Consider the following 9,254-nt stretch of genomic DNA (forward strand, 5'->3'; position numbering starts at 1 on the left):
TCTCTCTCTCTCTCTCTCTCTCTCTCTCTCTCTCTCTCTCTCGTTTCATCGCCTTTCTGCCTTTCTTATCTGGTTTGTTTGGATTTGACAGCGGCCAAATGGTGAAGCTCCGCGAGCCTGACAGAGAGTTTTATTGATTTAACAACCAGCAGACTCTCAGCAAAGAAAAGGGAGAAGGCAAAAAAAAAAAAAAAAGGGCAGGACTGAGAAAGATAGCAAAGTTTTGAATAGGAGTGATATGTTTCTGCTTCGCTCCTTGCCAAAATGCTGACGTGTCTGCTGGTTATATTTCATTCGGTATCATTTACAAAAATCAAGTCATACATAAAGTCAAGCCGTGTTTGAGGGAGAATGTTTTAGAGATGATCTGTAGTTAGGTCGATCAGGTCCTATTGTGACGCCCTGTGTGTACATCAGGAAAAAAAAAGCAACATATCAGACTGTGTGTGTTTCTGGACAGTGGGACTAAGCACACACTTAACTCCGGTCTGGTCTCTGAGAGCTGTGTTTAATGCACAAACTTGATCACAGATTGCAAATCTGTAATGACGCATAACATTCTTTAATGTTTATACATTAGGTAAAAATCAGAATCAAGGGTGCTTCATGGGTACTTTAGTTGCCGAAGTCCTTCAGGAACTCTCTCATTTAAATAATAATAATAAATAAGGCAGATGAGAACAAAACACACACTTGAGCTCTTATCTCTAATCAAATAAGTGTTGACCAGAGTATACTTAGCCTGCGACATGAAACCTTTGATAAAACCTGTTTTTACAGAGTGTGTGTATGTGAGTCAGTTTGTGCATTGTGCATTTTAAAAAGACCATCATAACATCCAAAAGGTCTACTACAATCCATTTCTGATACTTAACATATTTTAGATCCCTTTAACAGTATATTGACCTTATGTGTAGGTATTGGAAGATCAGTGATGCGCTGGGAGGCTAATTCCTGCTTCCCCCGGCATGTGTTGTTGGTGATCTGGCGTGGCTGGTGGTGGGCTTGATTGCTGCTGCTTCTGACAGTGAGTCTGCAGTGCTATCCTGGCCACGCTGCCGCCTGTCTCCTTGATGGCGGCACGTCCCCGAGCAAAAGTGACAGGCGCTTTGGCGCCCGTGCAGATGGCCCTGCTCACAGCCATCACCCACTCGGCAAACCAAACCGCCAGGGACGGCATGCCAGCCCTGCCCCTTCCCAAGCCCGCCCCTTACTGTTGGTGTTGCTCCGCATATGTGCGTCCAGGACAAGAGAAGGGGCTTAATTTAGTCGCTAGTCAAAATCACACATCTTCAAGTTGCAGTGATTGAAGGGATAGAGTTGATGTGTTGCTCTTAATATTTTTCCTTCCTCGTGCCTCAGATGTTAGCAATCTGTCAGAATAGATGCGGCATCTCAAAACAGATGGAGAGATCATTTATTTCAGACTACCGTTAGCCACGTTTCATCACTGGTATTGTACATTTATGGTTTGCGAAAACGTCCACTTTCTGCCTGTGATTTTTACAGATGTCTGTCTCTGCCAGTCTTTTGTCTGTGTGCTTTTGATATCTCCCTCTTTGTTGTTTCCATGACAACATGGCAGGACAGGCATTGATTGACAGGGATCGTCAAAGGGTTCCCTGGCGACCTGCTCATTGTTCGAAGCCCCTCCCTGCTGCAGTCTGTGTTTTGTCACTCACCCAGAGATATTTCTGATCTGCTGCTTCTCATTCCTGCTGCCTGTGTGTGTGTGTGTGTGTGTGTGTGTGTGTGTGAGAGAGAGAGAGAGAGAGAGAGAGAGAGCGAAAGAGAGAGAGAGTGTATGAGTGTGCATGTATTAAGCACTGCCAATTATTGGGGTTTAGCTTTTTTTTTTTTTTTTTTTTTTTGCNNTTTTTTTTTTTTTTTTTTGCTGCAGCCGATGAGAGTGACTCACATAGGTAATTCCTACTGTATGTTTGCACTGTTTGTGTGGGCTTGTAAAGAACGGATAGCCGTTCTGCAGGGTGCTTTGTATATTAAATGGATGATATGTATTGATAGCCTCCTGTTCTGGAGGCAGGTTAGTGAGGGGGAAGGCACTGTAACAGAAGACACTGCAGATGTGTTGTAGAGAGTACAGCACATAATGCTAATCTGCTGTGTTAGGGATTTTCAGGAGTTTTAGAAACTGTCTCGGTCTCAGTCTGTCAGTGGGATTGAAGCGCAGCCAGGTTCTCCTGTAGTGCTCTCATTTCACTGAAATCCTGTCAAGCGTTAGGGGAGTATGTTGCTCATTTGGAGAAGGGTGTATCAGTAGCACACAGCGAACTCAGACTTATAGGCAATATTATGGTCGGTGGGTTCAGGTTTGCACTGTAAGAGCAAACATGTATGAGCTGCAGAGTGTGTAAAGTACACACACATAGGCATGGGAAGGTGAGCATGCGGACAAACACGCATTTGCAAAGCACTTACTGAGGCGCACTCGCACGCACACGCATGCACATCATCACACAGTCACAGTCGATGGTGCAGCTGCTCACCTCCCCCACCTCCTCCACCCATCTCCTCTCAGGCAGCAGTAAATGGTGCCAGTGTATATATATCAGGTATTATGTCCACTTAGATTATGATATGACAGGTTAGCGTGCCGTTTGAAGCTGACAGCACATCTGTTTCATCAGGAGAGACTGATACTGGCATCTAGGACACACATCTCACCATGCAGGAAGGAGATAAAGGAAGAAGCTAGGGGGCCGTCTTTCCTGTCTCCCTGCCTCCCTCACCCTCTCTCTTTCTCTCCCTCTCTCGCTCTCTCTCTCTTTTCTTTCTCCCTTTTCTCTCTCTTACACCCCCCTCTCCCCGCCCACCAAACCCAGCACCTCCTGCTCACTTTTTCTTTCTCCCCCACATCTTCTTTTCATTCACTTGTTCTCCCCCTAACCACCTCCTGTCTCTCCTACTTACTGATGCTTGCTGTGTCTTGCCTAGCTCGCACACACACACGCACACGCACAAACACACACACACACACACACGGTCTAGCCTTCTATCTCATTTGCCTTCATACATTTTACTGGTAAACCTGTTACATCTCAGTCTTGTTTATTTCTCTTTCTCCACGCCTCAATCTTTGATCTTGTGTTCGCTTTCCTCTTTTAATCTGTCTTTTTTGTTAGGCATTGTCTATGCCATTTTGGATCACAGAACAGTAGTACATTTTGCAAATGTTTAAACGGCCTGCCCCAGACTCCTTCCTTCACCAATCATTGTGGCATTCTCCATCCAAGTACCATTGTTTTGCCAGCTCTAGCTTATTAGCTCAAATGAAAATGACCTTCAGCTCATCTGAGTGGATTAGGAAAAGCTGCAATATCTCCAAATTAGTGTTTTGTTTTTTTTCATGTCCGATCAGTTGCATAACCCGAACATGTAAGGAGCTTGAACTTCACGGACTGGATGAGTGAGAACTTGAGGAAGAGAGAGAAAGACAGAGAACGAGAGGGGAATTGAACATACAAGCATGCAGCTGGCTAACAAGGCCAAACAGCCAGTCATTTCCTGGGGAACATGAGGCATGTGTGGAAGAATAGGGAGTTGGGAAGGAAAAGGACAACTGTCAGAAGCTCAGTGATTTATTTTTCCCTTGGAGGCTTTTTTCACCACTGGCTTTCAGAGCCACATGTGTGTAAAATACACAAACTCATGCATGCATACATACGCTCACACTGGATAAGAATAAAAGCCCACATTTCCCATCATTGAGTATTCATTCTATGTTATTTTGACAGTGGTCCTGTTAGTGTGCTGTAAATCTTTAATTTCACTGAGCTGACCTCTTTTTTTCCTCTTTTCTTTCCTCCCCTTTTTTGTCTCCCTGCTCTCTTTCTCTCCAGCATACATGCCCGAGGATGAGCTTAAGGCACCCGCTCAAGATGAGGAAGAGCACCTGCAGGATGACGGCCTCTCATTAGACGGCCAGGACACTGAGTTCCTGTGCAATGAGGAAGAGGAAGATGCGGATGGAGGCCAGCCACCTAGTTACAGAGACTCTCCACTCAGCAATGGCACTAACCCTGACGCTGGATATGGGTCTCCACTCAGTGATGCCAGCGACCGACTTCCGGACTTCAAGAGCACCTCTTCCAGAGACGGTCAGGAGAGGGAAGGCACAGCTTTGCCCTTCCGCCCCAACAACGGCCTCTCTTTCCAGGATAGCCTGGCACAGATGAAAGCCGTCTATGCAAACCTCATCTCAGATGCCTCTTGGTCCAGTATCACAATGGACATCATGAAATCTAAGCCTGCTGCAGCTGGCAGTGTCAACAGTGCCCTCACCACTCCAGAGCCTGCGTCTACTGCTCCTGTCTCCATAACTACAACCACAAACAAGAGCAGCGGGGTCAATGTGGCTAGCAGTCACCATAATGGCAGAAGCTCCAGCACCACTGTCAACCACACAAGCAGCACAAGTGGCAATACTAATGGCACAGCAGCTTGCTCTGTCAGCAGCCACAGTGCAACCAGCAGCAGTGGGGGCAGCAGTGGTGGGGCTAGTAATGGTAGTGGTGTGGCTTATGACTGGCACCAGGCAGCACTTGCCAAAACTCTTCAGCAGACCCCCTACCACCTTTTACCGGAGCCCAGCCTCTTCAGCACAGTGCAGCTCTACCGGCAGAACAACAAGCTGTATGGCTCTGTTTTCACTGGTGCAAGCAAGTTTCGCTGCAAAGACTGCAGCGCTGCCTATGATACACTGGTGGGTTTGACAGTCCACATGAATGAGACAGGCCACTATCGAGATGACAACAAAGACAAAGAGGAGGAGCAGGGGAAGCGCTGGTCCAAACCACGTAAGCGCTCCCTGATGGAGATGGAGGGGAAAGAGGATGCCCAGAAGGTGCTGAAGTGCATGTACTGTGGCCACTCATTTGAGTCTCTGCAAGATCTCAGCGTTCATATGATCAAGACCAAGCATTACCAGAAAGTGCCTCTCAAAGAACCAGTGCCAGCCTTGGCCACTAAACTGGTACAAAGTTCAGCTAAAAAACGAGCTATCCAAGATGCTATAGTCTCCCCGTGCTCCCCAGACTCAATCCATGCTGGTAGTGGTGGTGGTGGCAGTGTATCCCTTGGGGATGTTGGCAAAGACACAAAATCTGCAGCTAACCCCTATGTTACACCAAACAACCGCTATGGCTACCAGAATGGTGCGAGCTACACGTGGCAGTTTGAAGCTCGTAAAGCCCAGATCCTCAAATGCATGGAGTGTGGGAGCTCTCATGATACTCTGCAACAGCTGACTGCCCACATGATGGTCACAGGTCACTTTTTGAAGGTTACAAATTCTGCATCCAAGAAAGGCAAACAGCTGGTTTTTGATCCAGTGGTGGAAGAGAAGATTCAGTCTATCCCACTGCCACCAACCACCACCAGACTCCCTGTTCCCACTAGTGTTAAGTCCCAGCCAGTGTCCCCTGCCCTGTCCTCTGGCTCAGAGGAAAAGAGGGAAGGAGGTGAGGATGAAAAGGTTGAAGGTGGTGAGCCACTGGAAAGAAAAATCAAGGAGGAGAAAGATGACTCAGGTGAGAAATCTGAGACTGATGCCACATCATATAAATACCTTAGGGAAGAAGATCTGGAGGAAGCACCTAAAGAAGGTTTAGATATTCTTAAATCCCTTGAGAACACAGTATCCAGTGCCATCAGCAAGGCTCAGACAGGCACACCTACATGGGGTGGCTACCCTAGCATTCATGCAGCCTACCAGCTGCAGGGTGCCATGAAGAGCTCCACTTCTATTCTACCCCCAATGGTCCAGAGTGTCCAGATGCAGCCAATGTTTAACAGTGGGCTACGAGGCCTGGTGAATGACCCCAACTCAGTCATTCACTCGCCTCGAAGCCCATCCTCCCCTACCCCCCTCAGGAGCAATGTCACTGCCATGGAGGAGCTTGTGGAGAAAGTGACAGGGAAGGCTGCCACTGTGAAGAAAGAAAAGGAAGAGAAGATGGTGAGCATGGAACGATGTCGGGCCCCATCATTAGTAAAATCCCCCTCTCCTGCACTGAGAGAGCAGCGAGAGCAGTTAGCGTCTCCAAATGACCTTTCAGTAGGTAAACCGTCTGGTATGAGAAGTAGCAGCCCGGGCAGTGTAGATTCAGAGCTCATCTGCAAGAAGGAGCCCAAAGAGAGCCTTGTAGATAGCCACAACAACCATTCAAAGAACGGCTCTGAGGCGTGTCAATCCCCAGTAACTAATGGTAACAGTCTTGGCATCATCACCGATCACTCACCGGAAAGTCCTTTCATCAATCCTCTCAGTGCGCTCCAGTCAATCATGAACACTCACCTGGGTAAGGCTTCTAAACCAGTAAGCCCAGCTGCTGACCCACTATCTATGCTTTACAAAATTAGCAACAGCATGATGGAAAAGCCAGCTTTCAACCCAACTCCTCAGGGCAAGCCAGCTGAGCCCATCAACCACTATCAGTTGTATGAAAACAGTGACCAGCCCATAGACCTGAGTAAACATAAGTCCGCCACTAACAGCAACAATAACAATAACAACAGCAGCAGTGTGCTCTTGACCAACAATAGTGTAAATGGTAATAAACCCCTCATTTCCCTCCCTGACTCAGTCTCCTCTCCTCTGAGAGAGAATGCTCTGATGGACATTTCCGATATGGTAAAGAACCTCACTGGAAGACTGACGCCCAAATCTTCCACTCCCTCCTCCATCTCAGAGAAGTCAGATGCCGATGGCAGTGCATTTGAGGACGCCCTAGAGGACCTCTCACCAGTGCAGAAGAGGAAAGGGAGGCAGTCCAACTGGAATCCCCAACACCTCCTCATCCTCCAGGCACAGTTTGCTTCCAGCCTGAGGGAGACCTCAGAGGGCCGCTACGCCATGACTGACCTGGGCCCCCAGGAAAGGGTCCACATCTGCAAGTTCACAGGCCTCTCCATGACCACCATATCCCACTGGCTGGCTAATGTCAAGTACCAGCTGAGACGGACTGGGGGCACCAAGTTTCTCAAGAACATGGACTCGTGCCAGCCTGTGTTCCTCTGTGGTGACTGTGCCTCCCAGTTCAGGACTCCCTCCTCCTACATCGGCCACCTGGAGTCTCACCTGGGCTTCAGCTTGAAGGACCTGTCCAAACTGTCAGCTGAGCACCTACGGGAGCAGCAGGCTGCCTCAAAGGTGATCACAGACAAAATGACATTCGGCAGCCCCCTGTCAGCCTTGACCACGCCAGAGGACGACACAGGCTCTGTGTACCAGTGCAGACTTTGCAATCGGACATTCGTCAGCAAACACGCAGTCAAACTGCACCTCAGCAAGACCCACGGCAAGTCTCCAGAGGACCACCTGGTGTTTGTCACTGCTCTGGAGAAACTGGAGAAGCTAGACAAGATGGAGAAGGTTTAAGGGGGGTCTTGTGCTGAGGGTAGAGACTGACAGCTGTGGAACTGATTAGAATTTCATTGCACTAAAATGACATTGTTCACAGTTACTGCACTGGGCCGAACTGAGCCGCCAGAAAAAATCGGTCTTATTATTTTTTGTTGTGATAACTGCCTGACTGGACCATGTCTTTTCATGTTGATTTGTTTTTGTTTTGCCAAGCTTTTTTACACTTATTTTGTAATATATTTATATGCTATTTGTCTGATCTGTGCATGTATTTTAGTGAATCAAGGTTAAACACAAGATTTTAATCTTTTCATGGCAAAAATACAACTACTGCTTCAATGGTAAAAGTGGTGAGTGGAAAAAGAATTGGTGGGAGAGAAAACTGTATAATACTTGATATGAAGAAGGTGAAAATTAAATGTATACACCAAAAGAATGAAAGAATACCCTGAAAGACTGAAGTAGCACCTTAGACAGTTGAATTTTGAATTTGTAAAGAGGACATGTTTTGAAATATCTTGCATTTGTCAAAACCAGATTGATTTTAAAAGATCAAGGATTATCATTTCCCCCCTCTCCTTTTTGGGTTCCTGTCACTGCAATGTTTTTGATGATGAATGGCCTGCTCATAAATCTGTCAGTGTATAAGAAAAAAGATCACGTGAACATTCGGAAAAACTGAAATGCTGCTTCTGGTTACGAGTCAATCAGTGAAAATGAATGGCCGTCAGTATGCAAGTTTGCTCAAAAAACTTTTCCTTGTTGTGAAGTATCACCTTATAGCAATTTTCCAGTTGTATGGTTTGTTACAACTTTCTCTTTCTAAATTGTGTCGCTTTATTCAACTGTAAAGAGAACAGTCCGTTACATGTAAATGATTACCAGTGAAATGTCAGTACTCCATAAGACATATCTTACCATTTGAAACGGCTCAACATTCTTTGTATCTTAAGGTGTGTGCATTCTCTAACTTTTATATTGTCATTTTATATACAAAAATGATAAAAAATAAAAACAGATGGTGTATATAGATATATGCTGTAGAGCTACAAAATGTCCTTTTTTAAAGAAAATACAAATTTAGCTTCTTTGGCTTGGTTTACAGAAATGATTTTAATTATACTTGCATCCAATTTGATGCATGAAATGGTGTGGAAAATAAATAAGCGATGCACAATGACTATACATTTCAATGTTTTATCGACAATATTGTAAAAAAAAAAAAAAATTTTTAGCACCGATTAGTTTGTTTCATTTATTTCTCAATTGTAAAATAAACCCCAAAGCAGTTGTTAACAGTCATACATTTGTGGTTGTGTGTTCATTTGTCATGGTGGTGCACCAAATTCAACATGTATAAAACATAACTCTGCGGCAAATTAAAGCAATCACACCCATATAAAATCCTAACCCAGTGTAAGAGGATTTCTTTTTTTCGGTTATACTTGGATATTGTGCACTGCAGAGGTGAGATTCATAATTTCATTTTCTCACTGTGACTACGTACTTTGTTCTGTGTAACAGGTCTGCTTTTATGTGTACCAAATTTTAAGAGAAAAAGAAAAGTCACTGGTGTCATACTTACAACTGATGACTGAGCCGCATCATACTGGCGAAGATTAATATAATGATGCAGATGACGGGAATGATAAGCCTGTAAGGGTGCCTATTGTACTGTAAGAAACACATGCTAGGCTTGTGACTGGCCTTCGGAGGGTCCGTTCTCAAAGAATCAGTGTTATATTAATGACGGCAGTGTACTTTTGCCTGTCTTCTTGGAACAAAATCAGATGGGTGTCTGTTCTGCTTGATATAGCCTCCTGACTGGCCACACTAAACCAACCAATAATTAGTGCAACTATTCAGATGA

At 45.5% G+C, this 9,254-nt stretch overlaps 1 protein-coding gene across 2 annotated transcripts in view; it reads left to right on the forward strand.

Moving 5' to 3' along the window:
- The window catches only part of LOC104918403 (teashirt homolog 1), a 37,685-nt gene extending 28,999 nt beyond the window's left edge, over window positions 1-8,686 (forward strand). For both annotated transcript variants that reach the window (XM_010730149.3, XM_010730148.3), the window contains exon 3: window positions 3,861-8,686. In XM_010730149.3, coding sequence (XP_010728451.2) covers window positions 3,861-7,399 — 3,539 coding nt within the window. In that variant the 3' untranslated portion in view covers window positions 7,400-8,686. The remainder of the gene's footprint in view (window positions 1-3,860) is intronic.
- Window positions 8,687-9,254: the final 568 nt, after the last annotated feature.

Source organism: Larimichthys crocea, chromosome XIII, assembly GCF_000972845.2.
Source record: "Larimichthys crocea isolate SSNF chromosome XIII, L_crocea_2.0, whole genome shotgun sequence".
Lineage (NCBI taxonomy): Eukaryota > Metazoa > Chordata > Actinopteri > Sciaenidae > Larimichthys > Larimichthys crocea.